This window comes from Erithacus rubecula (assembly GCF_903797595.1).
Source record: "Erithacus rubecula genome assembly, chromosome: 11".
NCBI lineage: Eukaryota > Metazoa > Chordata > Aves > Passeriformes > Muscicapidae > Erithacus > Erithacus rubecula.
The window spans coordinates 693,648-713,353 of NC_136663.1; the positions used below are offsets into that span (position 1 = coordinate 693,648).

At 50.7% G+C, this 19,706-nt stretch overlaps 1 protein-coding gene across 2 annotated transcripts; it reads right to left on the reverse strand.

Annotated features, from left to right (window-relative positions):
• Window positions 1–401: 401 nt before the first annotated feature.
• On the reverse strand, window positions 402–19,327 carry DHX36 (DEAH-box helicase 36). Of its 2 annotated transcripts, XM_079315108.1 has the most exons (26): window positions 19,028–19,327; window positions 17,557–17,678; window positions 16,607–16,808; window positions 15,949–15,987; window positions 14,682–14,852; window positions 13,501–13,580; window positions 12,672–12,746; window positions 12,375–12,541; window positions 11,735–11,822; window positions 11,153–11,287; window positions 10,558–10,660; window positions 10,177–10,264; window positions 9,305–9,360; window positions 9,132–9,196; window positions 8,493–8,636; window positions 7,898–8,015; window positions 7,180–7,278; window positions 6,482–6,655; window positions 6,131–6,217; window positions 5,466–5,549; window positions 5,267–5,366; window positions 5,091–5,181; window positions 4,639–4,759; window positions 3,928–4,080; window positions 3,174–3,361; window positions 402–1,145 (listed from the first exon to the last, which is right to left on the reverse strand). In XM_079315108.1, the coding sequence occupies exons 1-25, from the start codon at window positions 19,307–19,309 to the stop codon at window positions 3,176–3,178; spliced, it is 3,030 nt and encodes a 1,009-aa protein (XP_079171234.1). In that variant the 5' UTR covers window positions 19,310–19,327; the 3' UTR covers window positions 402–1,145; window positions 3,174–3,175. The 2 variants fall into 2 exon arrangements, 1 of the variants encoding a protein (XP_079171234.1); XR_013775464.1 differs by lacking the exons at window positions 402–1,145; window positions 3,174–3,361 and adding an exon at window positions 4,187–4,358 and having other exon boundaries at window positions 3,952–4,080.
• Window positions 19,328–19,706: the final 379 nt, after the last annotated feature.

Below are 19,706 nucleotides of genomic sequence, written 5' to 3' on the forward strand. Positions count from 1 at the left end.
TGTAATGTTTTGTAAAAACATTTTTCACTTTTCCTATTGTTGGACACAGTTCTTCAGGAATTAAAAGACTTCTATGATTTTATAGGACAACAATCAATAAAATGCTTTTAAATCCTTACTAAAAAAAGTTTTGATTTTTTTTTTAATGCCATAAAGCTGCCAGTTGATGTCATTTTTGTCAGAGAAATTCCATTTCTTCAGTAAACAGTGGCTGGTTTAGGTTTTGCTGTTGTGTGAAGATAAACAGCACCATCCTCATTTCACAGCCTGAGGGTTTAAACCACATCCAGCCCTGTCTGGCCACTAACTGCAACTTGAAAGTTCCACCTGTGCTGCTCTGCACATAAATCCTCCATTAAGATCATTTTTGCAAAGAAAAATAACCCCATCAAAACACCAAAGAAGGGAGAAAAGTTGTATTTCCAGACTTTTTTCTCAAGGATAAACCTCAAAATCCGTAATAAACTTCTTTATTCAAATAATCTTCCATGGCTGGAGATCATTTAAAACAGAACAACATTCAAAACATTGAGAACAGTTGAAATAAGACTTGCAAAAGAATACTATAACCCATACATGAACTTTTTTATAAAAAACAAACAAAAAAAACCTTGAATGCAATGAAACCTTAACATACAACCCAACGTGACTTTTATCTAACCATGCTTTCTGCAATCTGCACTTTCAGTCAGTAGTGATGATGGATGGGGACAGAAAACAAAGGAAGATTAATTGAATGGGATGAAATGGAGAATTTCTGAAGATTGTTTCCTCCCACTGTACAAATTCAACGAGTGTTTTCAAGTTTAGTTTAATTAAGCTGTAATTATCTCCTGTGGAAGTGTTGGTGAGCAGACTGCTGCACAGCTGGAGTAACACAGCAAGTCTAATTACTCACCACACCTCATTAAAAAAACAAAAACCAGTTTAGGTATTACTAAGCAGTACTGTAGCAGGTTTTTAAAATATCTGTTACCTGATGGGTAAAAAACCCAAAGAAAAACAGCTCCAGCAGGACAAGAACCTTCCAGCAGCCAACAGGTGCTTTTGTGTCCCTCCCAGAGCACAGAGCAGATGCAAACACACCCTGCCAGGGCCTGAGCAGCCCCAGCTCACCCCATGGGCTGTTCTCAGGGGGCACAGAGCTGGAAAAGGCTCTGCCAGGCTGTTCTCTGGGGGCACAGAGCTGGAAGAGGCTCTGCCAGGCTGCTCCTGAGGCACAGAGCTCTGGCAGCTGTGGCTCTGCCTCTGCTCTCAGCTGCAGCAGCTCAGGCAGTGCTCTGGCAGGGGTCTGGCTCTCTCAGCGCTGCCCCTGGAAGCGCGGGGCGAAGCTGCAGCGGCTGTGGCTCTGAGCTCTGGCAAGGCTGTGGCTCTGGCAGGGCTCAGGGCTGTGGCAGGGCTGTGGCAGGGCTCAGGGCTCTGAGCTGTGGCTCTGGCAGGGCTGTGGCTCTGGCAGGGGTCTGGCTCTGGCTCTGGCAGGGCTCTCAGCTGCAGCGCTGCCCCTGGAAGCGCGGGGCGAAGCTGCAGCGGCTGTGGCTCTGAGCTCTGGCAGGGCTCTGGCAGGGCTGTGGCAGGGCTCAGGGCTGTGGCTCTGAGCTCTGGCAGGGCTCTGGCAGGGCTGTGGCAGGGCTCAGGGCTGTGGCTCTGCTCTGTCTCTGCTCTCTCAGCTGCAGCGCTGCCCCTGGAAGCGCGGGGCGAAGCTGCAGCGGCTGTGGCTCTGAGCTCTGGCAGGGCTCTGGCAGGGCTCTGGGCTCTGAGCTGTGGCTCTGGCAGGGCTGTGGCAGGGCTGTGGCAGGGCTCAGGGCTCTGAGCTGTGGCTCTGGCAGGGCTGTGGCAGGGCTCAGGGCTGTGGCAGGGCTGTGGCAGGGCTCAGGGCTCTGGCAGGGCTGTGGCAGGGCTCAGGGCTCTGAGCTGTGGCTCTGGCAGGGCTCAGGGCTCTGGCAGGGCTCTGGCAGGGGTCTGGCTCTGGCTCTGGCAGGGCTCTCAGCTGCAGCGCTGCCCCTGGAAGCGCGGGGCGAAGCTGCAGCGGCTGTGGCTCTGAGCTCTGGCAGGGCTCTGGCAGGGCTCAGGGCTCTGAGCTGTGGCTCTGGCAGGGCTCAGGGCTCTGGCAGGGCTCTGGCAGGGCTCTGGCTCTGGCTCTGGCAGGGCTCAGGGCTCTCAGCTGCAGCGCTGCCCCTGGAAGCGCGGGGCGAAGCTGCAGCGGCTGTGGCTATGAGCTCTGGCAGGGCTGTGGCAGGGCTCAGGGCTGTGGCAGGGCTCTGGCAGGGCTCAGGGCTCTGAGCTGTGGCTCTGGCAGGGCTCAGGGCTCTGAGCTGTGGCTCTGGCAGGGCTCAGGGCTCTGAGCTGTGGCTCTGGCAGGGCTCAGGGCTCTGGCAGGGCTGTGGCTCTGGCAGGGGTCTGGCTCTGGCTCTGGCAGGGCTCTCAGCTGCAGCGCTGCCCCTGGAAGCGCGGGGCGAAGCTGCAGCGGCTGTGGCTCTGAGCTCTGGCAGGGCTCTGGCAGGGCTCAAGGCTCTGAGCTGTGGCTCTGGCAGGGCTCAGGGCTCTGAGCTGTGGCTCTGGCAGGGCTGTGGCAGAGCTCAGGGCTCTGAGCTGTGGCTCTGGCAGGGCTGTGGCAGAGCTCAGGGCTCTGAGCTGTGGCTCTGGCAGGGCTGTAGCTCTGGCAGGGCTCAGGGCTCTGAGCTGTGGCTCTGGCAGGGCTGTGGCAGGGCTCAGGGCTCTCAGCTGCAGCGCTGCCCCTGGAAGCGCGGGGCGAAGCTGCAGCGGCTGTGGCTCTGAGCTCTGGCAGGGCTCTGGCAGGGCTCAAGGCTCTGAGCTGTGGCTCTGGCAGGGCTCAGGGCTCTGAGCTGTGGCTCTGGCAGGGCTGTGGCAGAGCTCAGGGCTCTGAGCTGTGGCTCTGGCAGGGCTGTGGCAGAGCTCAGGGCTCTGAGCTGTGGCTCTGGCAGGGCTGTAGCTCTGGCAGGGCTCAGGGCTCTGAGCTGTGGCTCTGGCAGGGCTGTGGCAGGGCTCAGGGCTCTCAGCTGCAGCGCTGCCCCTGGAAGCGCGGGGCGAAGCTGCAGTGGCTGTGGCTCTGAGCTGTGGCAGGGCTGTGGCAGGGCTCAGGGCTCTGAGCTGTGGCTCTGGCAGGGCTCAGGGCTCTGGCAGGGCTCTGGCAGGGCTGTGGCAGGGCTCAGGGCTCTCAGCTGCAGCGCTGCCCCTGGAAGCGCGGGGCGAAGCTGCGCGCGGCCGCGCTCTCCTGCGTGGTGATGAGGTCGATGATGGCGCTCAGCAGCGCCGTGTCCCTGCTGCGCACCGCGCGCCAATCCACCGGCTGCGGCCGCTCGATCTTCTCCTGCAGCAGCTCGTCCAGCTCCTGCCTCAGTTTCTGGCAGGGGCGCAGTGAACAAAGGCAAAAGGAGGGGGGGGTTAGAGCTGAGCAGCATCAAGAGGCTCCAGGGCCCTGTGCCCTCCTGAGCCCCACTCCTGCTCTTCTCCCACCAGCTCATTTCCCCATTGCTGCTTTCAGGATCTAAAGCAATTTTTTGGATCTCCCTCCAAACCCAGTCCCTTTGATCAGACTCACATCTCTGGCTGGGAGGCCTCTAACAGCCCACCCAGCACTTAGCTGGCAATTCCAGGATTAAACTGGTTTAAAATAGAAATAAAATTTAGAAAGAGTCAGGTATGATTTCTGGGATCTAATATTAAACAGTTCTATAAAACCCACAAACTAAGAAGCCCCACTCATGTTTCTATACCCATGGGGATATTTCCAAGTCATCCCACAGCTTCTGTGCAAAATTACAACTCTTCTGTTTACTGGGAGTGCATTTCAAGCATTATCTCCCTGAGTGATGAATCAATAGGCACACAGGAATATCAAATCCACAAACCCCTAAGCAAACCCGGTGTTAACTGAGCCTCCCAGGTACATTATTTTGAAATAGTCACCTTGACCAAGTTTGCTATTTTTTCTGGAGACTGGAACACAATCCACTCATCCACAGCGATGGTGTCCTGGTCCTTATCCTTCTGAATGGATATATCCCCTCCAAAGAACAAGAGGCAGTATGGAGACACCTCTGTACAATCATACAGGTAAATCTGCACAACAACAGAATTGCCTGATCACCCTCCAAGTATCTCAAGAGCCATCAGTAATCCTTAACACTCCTACAGAATTCCAGAAGAGCTTTACTCAGTTAATCACAAATTCTCAAGATGCATGAAGCAACTCAGTTCAAAAAAAGTTGCATGAAATCAGATTGAACAAGGGCAAAAATGGTCCCAAGTCTTTCAGACTTTCACACAGTGGTCGAATCAAACCAGATGCTCCATAACAATGAGAGGAAAAAATGTCAGCATATTGAGAAGTGGTAAGACTGAATTGAAATAGGAAAAAAAAAAAAAAAAACCCTAAATAAAATAATTTACACCCATTACTGTGAGACCTTAAAAACCCCCAAAAACCCCAAGAACTAAACCCCAGAAGTTCATTATTTGTGGTGCCATACCCCAATGTCACAAAGGACATCATCTGATGGTGTGTCCAAGGAAGGCCCCAGAACAAAGGCTGTTCACACCCCCTCTGAGCCCTGGTCCAGCCCCATTCAAAAAGGGATAATAAAACAAATAAACCCCACAGGCCCAGCCCCCACTCACACTGCTGGTCCTCATCTTCAAGTGGTACACGAGCCAGTTGTAATGGAACTCTGTTTCCTCCACATTCACTGATTTGGGATGGATATTAACTGACCCATCTGTCTTGGTGCAAACCTTCACCCTTCAAAGAAAAAACAACAAAAAAGAGAGTCTGATGATACAGGGAGTGATAAACCAACAGAGCAGGATCCCTGGTGTGAGCAATTCACTGCTCAAACAAGCAGAAGTGCTGCTGTAGAACCCTCCAGAGCAGTGCTACTGAGATGTGACATTATCCATGGCATGCTAAGGGCACACAAATAACATCAGCAACCCCTCCCTTCTCAGAGCCAATACCACACAACCATCAAACTTCAAAGTCATTCATGCCCTCAAGCCACTGCTTCACCTTGCCAAATTATGCCATGCAGAAAACAACTTGAATACAAACCAACATTAAACCAAACCCTCACATTTTCCTCTTTTTGCTGAAGCTGGGCCGGATCTTTGCCACTTTGGGATAGAGGCCAGCACAGATGACTGCTTTGAGCAGCTTCTCATTCCCTGCAGGAGACAGCAAAAGAAGTGAGGCAGTTCTGCAAGCTGAGATTTCAGCTGGGATAAACCCTCCCTCTCCCTCCACAGTTACCTGAGTTGGTGTTAGATTTGGGATCCTTGGGGTTTCTGCTGTTCACAAACCCAGCTGCAAGGAGATGCTCAGCAAACTGCCCTTTCATGTTATGCAGCATCTAGGAAACATGAAAATGGCTCCAGAATGATGCTGAGCCAAGGGCTCCTCCTCCTCCCCCCACACAGGACCCTGTCAGAAGCTGGCAGGATGCTCTCACCTGCATGGTATTAGAGGAGAGGAAATATTCCCAGCAATAGTCCTTCTCATTCCTGAAGCCACAGCTGCGAGCCTCCTCCCAGCCCTAGCAATGCAAACCACAGGGGCTGTAAGTGACACACTCCAAACTGAGGGGCAGCAAACACTCACCTGCTCCCTGCCAGGGAGAGAGCAAACCCTCTCATCTCTGTGTCTGTGCACACACACAGTGCAAACACAGCTTCACACTGCTGAATCACAACCTTCCTTTTTCCCTGCGGGCAGTGATGCCTGGCTGTGTCTGCCAGGTGTAATTAACACTTCTGGGCACTAATTGCCTTTTCCAGGCCATTCATTTCCTGCTCTCCTCACCCCAACACAATACAGCACAATGTCCAATACTTCTGAAGTTGGCTTCAGCCTCTTTTAGAGGCCAGAAGGACAAGAACAACTTCAGCAAGGTAATTATAATAGTATTGTCCTTTGTCTTTTTCAGAAATCAGGTTACTGAGCCTGGAGACAAGATTATGCAACACTAGAATGGTGAAAATCAGTTTGGATTTGTGTTTCTGTAGAAGCCAAACAAGAAAGCCCACAGAGCATAAACTGAACAGCTTTTTCTTAGCATCATCTATATTATCCAAATTAAAATTCTAGAAGAAAGAAACCACATGAAAGCATGCTTACAGTGAAAGCATTCACCACAGTCAGATGGTCACTTTTTGAGTTCTTTGACAGCTCCTTTCTTCTTGCATCTGCGATTTTCTCTTTGCCCTAAAATTAGAACCCATGTAATATCCAGACTGATAGGACAGTTCTCTTTTCCAAATTCAGGTACATCTGTACAGCAGTGCTTTGTAAATTATAGTTATTTCCAATATTCCAAAGGAAAAATGATAATTCATAGCATGCAAAGACAATCTCACTAGTAAAAATGTAATTACCAGAACATTAATAAACTATAACACCTCACTAAGTCCCAGCATCCTCCTGAGATTCTCCAACTCCCACATGGAATTGCTGCCTGTGAGACTTTACCAGAGGGATGACAAAAGGGTCCTTGAAGCTGAGGCTGGCTGCAATGGTCAGCACAGGGTCCAGGCAGCAGAACAAGGCTCCAAACAGGATCATCTTCCCAATGTGAGGCTCCACAGGCAGCCGTGCCAGGTGCACCCCCAGGGGAGTCAGCTCCTCCTGCCTGTCCAGAGCATTCTGCAGGGCAGAGCAGAGAGGAGAGGGCAAACACAGTGTGAAATGGGTCAGCTTCCCTGGACAGCCACTGCTACATGGGTATCACCCACAACATCCAAACCAGATCTTTTATTCATGGCTACAAGCCCTTGGGACAAAGATCACCAGAGCAGGAGTCAGCAGAACAAACGTGCCCTGAATCTCCTTCCCAGCACCCAAGGGAACAGGGACACACAAGGTGCCTCTTTTATCTCCAACTCCTCATGACCCACCTGAACAGGAGGCTGGGAGGCAGCAGGGGGCACAGAGGAGGGAGTTAAACCAACACCTGCAGGGAACTTAAGTGCAGGAGGCATTTGAAAAATCCCTGAGAAGCACCTGCAGAGCCCATGAGCACCTGGATTGTGTGAAGTGCCCTGGGCAGGGAGGCTCCTGCACAGAGGGGAAGGGCTGCAAGCCCCAGCTGTGCACTCAGACCTGCCTGGGAGCACACACAGCAGCACAGCTCTGCACACATCCCTCCTGCACACAAAGCAGCTCTTTACCAGCTCCATGAGGTGATTTATGGCCAATGTCACAGCATCACGAGATGGGGGGTCCATCAGCTTGCTCAGAAAATAGGCAATGCCACCAAGCTTCAGGATCTGAAAGAAAAATCACAGCAAAAGCCTCCAGCAACTGAAGGAAGACAGTTGCCTAAAACTGGTTAGCAATAGTGTGAGTAATTCACTGCTCAAGTTAGAATTGCTTCAGTTAAGAACTAAGGACAAAAAAATGCATTAGTGATGAAATCTGTAGCAGAAGGATCTATTCCTCAGTCTGTTCCCATGCACTTGGCATTCCTTCTGCTTGCATAAGGAATTCAATTCCAACTGCCAAAAAGGGAAATTCACACCAGTTCTAAAAGTACTTTGTAGTAAAATACTTTTATGCAAGCATGTAAATTGACTCACTGGCACTCTCACAGAAGATTCTCTGACTGAATAATATGTGCTATTTGGGGAACAGCACAGCCCAAATTTTTGTTAATGGACTTCACCTTTTATTGATACCAGACAATCTGTTTCCCTGGTTTGATGCACCCAGACACAAGTGTGCATTTACAAAAGCTGCTGCAATTATTGGCTAAATACTCTGCATTTCTGGTGTATCAGAATTTTGGTTTAACAACCTTAGGCTCATAGTTGCATTAAGTTATTCTCACAACTATTTATCCCAGTGGAGAAGTAGATGATAAATGCATTTGAAGATTGCTCCATTCACCTTGATTTGTAGGCAGAGCTCTTCCAAGGGTGTCCTCAGGATCTCTGGGAGCTGATAATCATCCAGAAGGCTGGCACGGAGCCCGTTGTACAGATGGTAACAGTGGCCTGGCTGAACTCTGCAATCATTTAAAAAAACAATTCTCTTGGCTTTGGTCCTTCCTTGTGGGGTTTTTTTCCCTATGAAATTGTGACATTATGGTTCTGTTTGTTTACAAAGAGTTCCCAAAACTCCTCAAGGAGTTAGAACTGAAGTATGTTCAATTGTAAAAGCCACTTCTGAAACACAGACCCATCAGCAGGAAAAAGGGATAGAGAACACAGAAATTAATTTTTACACCATTTCCACTTTACTGTATCAGCCTCATAAATCAGGTGTGAGGGTAGTGACAAAAAAACAAAAATAAAATGCAGGACATCCTTCTGAAGGAAGGAAGAGTTAAACACAGCACAAGTCAATTCAGCCTCTGAGGAAGACAAGGAAATCATTCCCTGCCCAGGAACAGGAGCCAGCAGTGCCAGCAAACAACAAAGAACCTTCAGCACTGCTGCAAACTCAAGGTGCCCAAAGTTCCTGAGCAGCCCATTGCTCCCACCTTCCTGCTCGACCCTTCCTCTGCTTGGCATTGGCTTTGCTGACCCACTCTGCTGCCATGGTGCTGATGTTGTTCTGGGTGTCAAAGTGAGTCTCCTTTATCTTGCCCCCATCTATCACAAACACCACGTCGTCGATCGTGATGCTGTCGAAAAAAAAGAGGGAAAAAAGCAACTTTTCATCTTTGCAAGTGGGACCTATCATGTGGTTTGGCCTCTCTTTATTGCCTCCCAAAACACTGTCAATAATTACAAAAATCTGGAATTTCATTAAGAACTGTGTCACTGAATAGTTTAAGGAAGAGCTGATAAGGTCTGGCAGAAGTCCCCACTTGGGTTCTGCAGAGAGGACAGGCAGCTCAGATTATCCTGTACAAATTATCCCAGCAATTGTTCAGTATTCCTGTAGTTTAATTGTAGTTTAATTTAATTCAAAACAATGCAGTTGGTTGAATTGTTTAAAACAATTATAGGAAAACTCTGTTTAGTCTATAAATATTTCCAAAGACAAAGTGTTACACAAGAATGGCACAAACACAGAAATGTCTTTTCAGGAACATCAAGCAGGTTTATACTTCAAATGATGAATTCCATTCCTTCTGTTGAACACACAGCTTTCCTGGCTCTGGGCAGGCACTCACCTGGTCTCTGCAATGTTGGTTGCAATCACAATTTTCCTCACTCCTGGTGGGGTCTTCTTGAACACCTGTAATTATCCAGGGCCCATTTATGTCTTTGCCAAAACCAAACACGTGCTTCATTCTTTTTTGGTTTTTTGGTAGTTGTGAAATATTGCAATAAAAGAGAAGCATACCTGAGTCTGGTTAACAGTAGGCATCAGTGAATGCAAAGGTATGATAATAAACCTATCTGAAAGTTAAAAATCAGTAAAAGATATGGTGTAAGCACAGAAACTTCCAATTGTACAGGAAAATCTATAAAATCAATGCATCTATGCAGAACAGAGAAAACAGGCTGCAAGTCAGGCTACTGCCTCTTGCCATTTGTACCACAACAGCAAATTCTAAAGTAAAAAGGTATAAAAGCCTTTTTTATGATGCTATAAAGGGTGCAAGAAAATATATGAAGTTATGTATAGTAACTTAGACATCCTTTTTAAATTCTGAAGTTTAATAATTGGTCATATTTAATACACAAACTGACACTCAATCTTCCAATAAACTGTAATTCTGCATCTATGGAATGTCCACAACCACACTGCAAGGCACCACCTGAAGAGTCAAGAGCCCAGCTAAGACAGGTGAGATGGAAATATGGGAAATGCAAAGGGACAAGCTGAAGTGTGCCAGACAGACACAGAGAACTTGAGAGTCTGTAAGAAAGCTTCTCAAATCAACAGGATTAAAGGAACTATCAGCAAAGCAGGGGAAGCTGCTCAAGGATGAATCAGAGGAAGTGCACACAGAATGGAGTTCAGATTTGGATGGGAGCTGTGCCAGATACAGCAAAGGACAAGAGGAAGAAGATGCAGGTCAGGTTTTTTAGATTTCCATTCCCACACTGAGAAAAATGAGTTGATGTTAGCAGAGGAAAGATACCATAGACACACAAAAACTGGAGAGGAGATGAAGGAGAAAATGAATCCAACAATCACAGCAACCCCATGCAAAAGGAGTCTGCCCCCAGTGCCACTGCCAGAACTCCCACAGAGAGTTTGGGTTTTACCTGACTTAAACATGACTTGAGACATCAAGATCTCATGCAAAGTGCTGATGTTATCCCAGCCTGGCAGAAACACCAGAATGGCACCATCCTACAGGGAAAAGAGGCAGCAAAGGGAAGGGAGGTCAGAACACATCACACACTGCACAGAGCCAGCTCCTGCACTGACACATGAGGGGCATGTGAGACCCCAGGGACCCAGTCTGCAACAGGCCATCAAGGGGCTTTTCTATAAAAGAGCTACCTGCAAGTGTTTATCTGAATGTAAGAGTAATTCAATGTTGCTCATTACTTAGAAGAGCAAACAGAAGTTTCTCTTCTTCCTGTGTGACCAGCCAAAGCCAGTGCCAGCTCTGGCACTGCCCCAGCTCAGTGCCACTGTACCTCCTCTTCCAGCACAATGTGTCTGATCAGTGCTGCCACAAGGTCCAGGTCCACCTTGTCATCATCCATCATTTCCAGAGCATCAATGGTACTTGCTGAGTACCTGCAGCAGGGAAAGCACAGACACTGCTGCCTTGGACATGCACAGCCAGGGCTGTGAGTGAGCCACCCAGCCAGGAACCCACCTCCCAGCAGCCCAGCTCTTGGTGCAATTCCTGCACCTCCAAAGTACTCTCCACATTTAATTCACTGGGATTGTTGCCAGTTCAGAGCAGCTGAAGAGTGACCATGTCATGACTGAACAGTCTTAGAAGCACTTCCATGAGCTCTCTCCTTCTCACCCACGAGCCAGGGACTGACAATCTGTATTTAGGTAATGAACTGAAATTTAACTTGAACAGCTCAGGGGAAAGGGAGCTAATCCTGCTGTCTCTAAAGCACTTCACTGGTTCCCAGCCAATTGTACAGGCACTTCCATCATCATTCCCCACTACCACACTTTATTAAAGCCCAGCAACACAATACAGCATTGATTTATGGTTCCCACTCCCGAGCTGCCTGAAAACTGAAAGCAGAAGAGAAACCTGAGCCCAACCTGCCCTGCAGCTGCCTTAGGTAGGCTGGCCACTGCTCCCTGTAGATCTCCTCCTTCTCCTCCTTCTCTGGCCTGCTGACATGGCCCTGCATGAAGCCCTTCCTCCAGTGCAGCCGCCGGTCTGTCCTCTCGGGGCTGTACCTTCACACAGGGGAGCAAACTCAGTGCCATGGCAAACTCAGGCAACTCACAGCAGCTGCACTTCTCCAAACCATGGGCAATATGCTGTGCTTTAGTCAGACCAGGTGTAAGAACCCTCAGTTTGTCTCTGACAGAAACCTTACAAAGGCAGGGACCAACCCCAGTAAGCATGAGAACGTGCAGGGAAAAAAAGTGAACAGCAAGAAAGACTAGTTTGATTTAGAGATGAAAATTCACTACAGCAACAGAGAAACTGTTCTCCCTCTCAAGCCAATATTCCCAGGTAGCTGTGTGCCATCTGTAATTACTGTACAAGGTGAGCTTTAGAAAGTTTTCTGTTGAAAAATACAGGCAATTCTTCTTTATGCCAAGTTTGAGCAGACATATACATTAAGCTAAATATCCCCCCAAACACTCTCTGAAATGATGTTCAGAAAAAACACTTGCCTCAACTTCTCAATGACATCTTCAAGGAGATATTCCACCACTGGGAAAGTGAACCCAGGGATGTGAATCATTGGGCAATGGTCTGTGGAGAGAGGCACAGCTCTGTTTTAAAACTACTGATGAAATATTTCACTGAAAGAACAGTAGCAATAAACATTCCTCACTATTTCTGCAATATAGCTGCCATGTCTACAGGACATTTCCAACTGTCAGGGAATATGTCAAATTCAGCCCCAAATAAGGCTGCTGAATAGAAAAAGCACAGGCAGTATTCTGCACACCAGGATGTTCCACTGGCTCCAGCTGCTGGAAAAAACTGGGAGACTGAACAACTCAAAGTTCAATCTGCTTGCCCACCCACAGCAAGAATGCTAAAACATAGTAAATATTTACTAGGAAAGCACTCTGGATTCTGTTTCCATAACATGTCTGAAAAGCAAAACCAGAAGCAATATTGGGTCATAAAGAGATAAAACTGAGACAAACTGCATTTACAGCAGCTGGCAGGTATTTGTAACACTGAAGGAATTTCTTCTTTTGATACAAAGCAATTCTATAATTTGAGAACTGCACTACTATACTGTAGAAGCCTAAATTACTTAAGAGGAACATTTCTAGGAAGCATTTCACCTACCAAAGTACTCAGAAAACTTCTCTGCATTTAAGGTAGCACTCATCAGTATGACTTTCAGATCCAGTCGAACATTCAGAAGGTCTTTAACAATGCTCATTAAAACATCTGATTGAAGATTTCTTTCATGGATTTCATCAAGAACTATATGACTGATGCTGGACAAGTGCCTAAAATAGACAGGAAAGAAGTTAAACTTTTGTTTGTAGAAAAAATAAAAAGCAGAGCCTTGACTGCTTGGAACAGCTCAGAACTGATTTCACAATTGCATTCAGGGTGTGGTTAAACAGGAGCTCTTACTTATCTGACTGGAGCCACTGCAGGACAATTCCCGTGGTACAATACAGAATTGAACCTTGTTTCCTTGGCAACCGACTGGAAGAGACACAGCAACAACTCCTCAGTTCTCTTCTGCATTTAACAAAACACTCTAAAACCTCAACACCCCGCTGCAGGTGCCACTGCTGCACCCCCTGTGTGATGGGGAATGGAGCAGCACCTCCTGCACTCCCCAGGCTCCCACTCATGCACAGCACTGGGAGCAAAGAGGAACAGCACAGGGATTCTAGGAACTCCAAATAAAGTGCTGGGAGGGCTGAGCTCTCCTCTCTCACCAGCAGCTCTGCTTCAACAATAGGGTTCCATTATGTGCTGGTACCACTTCAGGTTTTTAAATTATAGCCCACTACAAATGTAAAAGCTTTGGCATTGCCAGCTCCTGTCACTGCACTAGTACATGGGCCCAGGAAATTAGTCCATAAATATGTGTAGCAAATAAACAGCTTTCCACAGAAATATGGTTTGGAGCATTCTCCCCTTCAGCATTTTCAATTTTCCTTGAAATTCATTGATTAGGGACACAGTTTTATTTCTGCCCAAGGCAGAACCTTTTACAAGAGCTGAAAACAGGACTTATAACACAAAGGCTAACTTAGGCTAACCACTGTCACATGGGGCATAAAACACAGTAACTGCACTCAAACCTTCTCCTAAAATTCAAAAACCTGATTCCTTCCTTGCAGGAATTCCTTCAGGGTAAAATAGCAGCAGGAAAGCAGTCATTTCATTTTTTAACCACTTCCCCCATGGTGTCCCTTGGACAGCAGCAGGCCTGGGCAGCAGTGCTCACCTCTGCAGGCGGATCTGGTAGCCCGTGCTCCTGCCATTGCCACAGCACTCTGCCCTCTCAGCAGCCACTCTCTCAGCCACCTGGGGGAGAAGAAAAGGGGCTGCTCAGCAGCAGGAACACGGGAACTGAGATGGTTTGGAAATGACAAAGGAATGCCCAGGGAAGCACCTTTCTCCTCCCCTGAGAGCAGCAACAGGGCAAGACTCGAGAGGAACACGCCCACCCGGGCATTAGCAGCACATCCCTTTCTGCAGGGTGGGCTCTGAAAGGGAGATTCTTTCCTGCTCACTAACGCCCGGAGAGGCTGGGACACAACATTAGTCCTGATATTAACTGGCATTTGCACTGCCCAAATGCATTAAAATCACAGCTACCACCCCTGACTAAAGGCAGGGAAGGAGGAGGCTGCAGTGCCAGTGCTGCACTGATGGACTGATCTCCAAATCTTGTGAGCATCCAATGGGTGCCCACGAGCAGAGTGTCACTGAGGGGCAGCAGTGCCCATGAGCAGTGTCACTGAGGGGTCACCAAGGGGCAGCAGAGCCCATGGGCAGTGTCACTGAGGGGCAGCAGTGCCCATGGGCAGTGTCACTGAGGGGCAGCAGAGCCCACGGGCAGTGTCACTGAGGGGCAGCAGTGCCCATGGGCAGTGTCACTGAGGGGCAGCAGTGCCCATGGGCAGTGTCACTGAGGGGTCACCAAGGGGCAGCAGAGCCCATGGGCAGTGTCACTGAGGGGCAGCAGTGCCCACGGGCAGTGTCACTGAGGGGTCACTGAGGGGCAGCAGTGCCCATGGGCAGTGTCACTGAGGGGTCACTGAGGGGCAGCAGTGTATATGAGCAGTGTCACTGAGGCACAGGCAGTGTCACCAAGGTGTGACCGAGGTGTGACTGAGGTGTGACCATGTGCAGCAGTGCCCATGAGCAGTGTCACCAAGGTGTGACCGAGGTGTCCCCGTGCTGTCCCCCACTGTCCCCTCGCTGTCCCCGCAGTGTCCCCCTCGCTGTCCCCGCGGTATCCCCGCGGTGTCCCCGCGCTGTCCCCTCACTGTCCCCGCAGTGTCCCCCTCGCTGTCCCCGCAGTGTCCCCCTCGCTGTCCCCGCGGTATCCCCGCGGTGTCCCCACGCTGTCCCCCTCTGTCCCCCCTCTGTCCCCTCTCTGTCCCCCTCTGTCCCCCTCACCGAGATGGCGCTGATGCGGCGCGGCTGCGTGCACACGATGCGGCAGGCGGAGCCCCGCCCGCGCTCGATGTGATCGTCCAGGATGAACTGTGTCACCTGCGTGGTCTTGCCGCAGCCCGTCTCGCCGCTGATCACCGTCACACGGTGGCTGTTGATCAGCTGCACCAGCTCCTGGCGGCCACACGCAACAATTACTGTGCTTGTAGCAAGCAGGTTGTAGAGGATTCTGAGAAACCTCTGCCCCTGTGACAGCAATGCTCAGCAAAGAAAAATGCTCAGCTGCTCCTTGTACTGCTACCAAAAAAGTTTAGTTTAAACCTCGCAGAATTAATTTCTGGACATTTGCACTTCCCATGTGTAGGGTTTAAAGCACACCCCACCTCAGCCTTTAGCACCCTTTAGATCCTGTATGAAAGCAAGAGCAAAGAACTAAAATGAAAGCCTGAAATACATTTTTAACCCTTCTGCTTCCTGCTTGGCTCCTGCAGATCTTTGGAGACTGAACAAGAGTTGGCCCCATTGGATTCCAAGCCTGCACAAACTAAAGTTTTTCAGCACTATATTTTAACATTTCTTGTACCAACAGGAACAGCTTCCCAGCCTCCTCCTCTCCACCCCAAGGACTCTTAAGGGGAGTATGACTATTTTAAGAAACAAATGCTAACAGAAAGGACATCATGGCAAATAGAGGAACTGTAGGAAGGAGCTCACTAATCACCCACTGAGCCTGCAAAAGCAAACATACCAGAATACTCCATTTCTACTGCATACAGAGGATACCAGCCTAAGAATTAACATCAATTAATAACAGCACTACTGTCACTGACCTTATCCTGTGACTGGGAAACTAATGGCACTGAGGGCCAGCAGCGCAGCCATTAAGTTTGTGGCTAAAGCTAAAAAGGCTTAATTGCCATTATAGTAAATTCTAAACTGGCTAATTGTTCAACAAAGGGCACAATTTTATACACAGAAGAAAGCACAAGAATTTGAGTCACCAGGAACCTTCTAGAAGTTTAAGTGGCAGAAAAAGAAGACCTATACATTATTAAATGTATGTAGCAGCCATGTATTCCCATGATGTTCCCAGAGGCTGTGCTGAGCCCCCTAACACAACCAGTGAGGCCCTGGGACTGCCTGGAATGAAACCAGGGTCAGAACCTGGGAGGATTCTGCCCCTCCTGAAGCCACCAAGGATTGCTGGAGGCACAGGGCACAGCTGCTGTCCCTGCTTTGGAGCACAGAGTCTCTTTGAACACACACTCACCTCTCTCATCTTGTACGAGGGCAGCTGCTCTCGGAATCTCTGGGGAAAAGAAAATGGTTTCTCTTTAAACACCTTTTCAGCACTGAAGCAATGGAATAGATTTCACCTCTAATCTGGGCTAAACTGCAAAATAATGACAAACTGCCCAGCAACACTTGTGTAAACACAGGCCCATGGGAAATCACTTTAATGCCATGTGTGGTTTCAGTTTAGGTCAATCTATAAAAATGATTTCAGCCCCACAGTTCAGTAGGTACAGGTGTATCCAGGTGCAAGAGCAGAGCTGGTATGGCAGAGAGAACTGCTGCTCAGGGTAAGACAGTTTTCTATATGTGGCTGTTCTCTGTTTCCAAGAGGTCATTCCTTCAGAGCCCAGTGTCGTGCTTTCAGTTTCAGAATAACTGCAGGGATGCAATCCATGAAAAAGAGAAACCCACCCAAATTTCAAATTTCAGATGCTAACTGTTCCTGAAATTTGCAATTTCATTTTAATCACTTTCTATCAATAGGTATGAATTTTATGAATTCTAAAGATAATTTTTAGCAAAAGTAGCATCATTACAACTTTGTAGTAAATTCTAGATATTATATTTTCAGGTTAGCTTAATTTTAAAAAAAATCCAATGAAAAGTTTTCAACTTAACACAGGGAAAAGTACCTGCATTTCAATATATCTGGGATCAGATCTCTTCTTCATTAGGTCTTCTTTAAGTTGTTCATCTAAATCAGCATCCTGCTCAGTTTTTTCACAGAGATATTCCACATCCAAATCCAGGGATGTTTTTTCCCTGGTGGGTGTCTGTCTTACAGGAGCTTTTTCAGCATCTGGTTTTGCTTTGGGAGGCTGTTCAGGAGCAGAGCTGGAATCACAGAACAAGAACTTCAGACTCCCCCCATGCAGAGTGCAGGTAATTACATCCAGCAGTTAATGAACCAACAGTCCATGGGAAGAGAGAACCATGGAATGGTTTGGACTGGAAGGACCTTAAATCCCACCCAGTGCCAGCCCTGCCATGGCAGGGACACCTCCCACTGTCCCAGCCTGGCCCTGGACACTGCCAGGGATCCAGGGGCAGCCACAGCTGCTCTGGCTCTGTCACTACAGAAAGTCATTAAAACTTCATCAGAAAATTGCCACCTGATCCACTGGCCCATAACTGGATCCCTCATTTCAGCAGCCCAGCCTATTCCAGCTATTCCTGAAGATCATTAATGAGTCCAGAACAGACCCTGCCTCAGACACTGTGAAAATGTTCCCAAACTGCACAACAACTGAAAACAGAAGCCAAAAGCCACCTCTGGAAGAGCAATTCCAGAGGCCAAGGGAGCTGGAAAATCCCATTTATCTACCATAGTAGGTCTTGCAATGAGTTTTAAGTTTTATGAGTTTAAGTAGAAATTTAACCTCAAACTCAGCAATAATGAAGGAGTTGTTTAGCAGTGACTACAACCACATCAGTGTGACAATACACGTGGAAACACCAGAGGATGTTTGTTGAGCAATACGCTCAATAAAGGTAAATGGTCTCTAACACATCTTCCTGTCAGCTTATGGAAAGTTTGTGCAATTCAAAATAAACAAAAGCACCAGTAATTCTATGTCTTTACCCTTCTTCATCGCCGGACCACCAGGACATGGCTTCTTGCTCTTTGTTGTTTTTGGTCTGGACAGCGTTCAGCAGCTGCACGATCTGCTCTTCCCTGCGCTCGTCCATGCGCACCACAGCTCGCTGGGGCAGCAAGCACGGCTCGGTCAGCGAGGGGGCACGGAGAGGGGGGCATGGAGAGGGGCATGGGGAGAGGGGCATGGAGAGAGGGGCACGGGGAGAGGGGCATGGAGAGGGGCATGGAGAGAGGGGCATGGAGAGGGGGGCATGGAGAGGGGGGCATGGAGAGGGGGGCATGGAGAGGGGGGCATGGAGAGGGGGCACGGGGAGAGGGGCATGGAGAGGGGGGCACGGGGAGAGGGGCACGGGGAGGGGGGCATGGAGAGGGGGGCATGGAGAGAGGGGCATGGAGAGAGGGGCATGGAGAGGGGGGCATGGAGAGGGGGGCACGGGGAGAGGGGCACGGGGAGAGGGGCACGGGGAGAGGGGCACGGGGAGAGGGGGCACGGAGAGAGGGGGCACGGAGAGAGGGGCACGGGGAGAGGGGCACGGAGAGAGGGGCATGGAGAGGGGGGCATGGAGAGGGGGGCATGGAGAGGGGGGCATGGAGAGGGGGGCATGGAGAGGGGCATGGAGAGGGGCATGGAGAGGGGCATGGAGAGGGGGGCATGGGGAGAGGGGCATGGAGAGGGGGGCATGGAGAGGGGGGCATGGAGAGGGGGGCATGGAGAGGGGGGCATGGAGAGGGGGGCATGGGGAGAGGGGCATGGAGAGAGGGGCATGGAGAGAGGGGCATGGAGAGAGGGGCATGGAGAGAGGGGCATGGAGAGAGGGGCATGGAGAGAGGGGCATGGAGAGGGGCACGGGGAGAGGGGCACGGGGAGGGGGGCATGGAGAGAGGGGCACGGGGAGAGGGGCACGGGGAGAGGGGGCACGGAGAGGGGGGCATGGGGAGGGGGGTATGGGGAGAGGGGCATAGAGAGGGGGGCACGGGGAGAGGGGCATGGAGAGGGGCATGGAGAGGGGGGCACGGGGAGAGGGGCACGGGGAGAGGGGCATGGAGAGAGGGGCATGGAGAGAGGGGCACAGGGGCACAGAGAGCGGGGCACAGGGACACAGAGAGAGGGGCACAGGGGCACAGAGAGAGGGGCACAGGGGCACAGAGAGAGGGGCACAGGGGCACAGAGAGAGGGGCACAGGGGCACAGAGAGAGGGGCACAGGGGCACAGAGAGAGGGGCACAGGGACACAGAGAGAGGGGCACAGGGACACAGAGAGAGGGGCACAGGGGCACAGAGAGCGGGGCACAGGGGCACAGGGGCACAGGGGCACAGAGAGCGGGGCACAGGGGCACAGAGAGCGGGGCACAGGGACACAGAGAGAGGGGCACAGGGGCACAGCGCCCGCTCCCTCAGCGCCCCGGCACCGCCGCCGCTATCCCCGCTCGGACCGCAGCCGGCCCCGCTCCCCCACCTGCTGCCGGTCCGCGTCCCGGTTCTTCTGGCTCTGCTTGCGGGCGTACCACAGCCCGATCTCGCGGCCCTTCAGGTGCCCGGGGTGCCGTCCCCGCCCGCCGGGCCCGCCCGCCGAGGAGGCGGCGGCGGAGGCACTGCCGCCATCGCCGCCCCGGCCCCGGCCGCGCCCGCGGCCCCAGCCCCGGCGCTGCTCGTAGCTCATGGCCGCGGCTGCGGCGCGGAGCAGCCGGCACAGCCCGGCCCGGTACAGCTCAATCGGCCCGGCACGGCCCCGCCCCATCCGCCGGCAGCGCCCGCCTCATCCGCCGGCACCGCCCGCCTCATCCGCCGCCGCGCTTCCGCCCGCCTCAGCGCCTCATGGCCCGCCCGCCCCGCGCCCGCGTCCTGTCCCCGCCGTGCCCCGTGAGCGCGGGTTCGAGTCCTGGCACCGACCCATCCCTCAGGGTCCCGGGTTCTGTCCTTGCACGGACCCAACCCACAGAGCCCGCGTCCTGTCCTCACAGTGACCCGCAGGACCCGGGTTCGATCCCCGACCGGCCACTGCCTTGCAGAATGGGGAATTTTCTATCCTTTTCTTAATGTTTGATCTATGTGTGCTTTCAGGCCTAATCAACTGGAAGAGAGATTTAATCCGTAAAACAAAGATCTTTAAGAGATGTCCAGGTGTTAGAAAAATA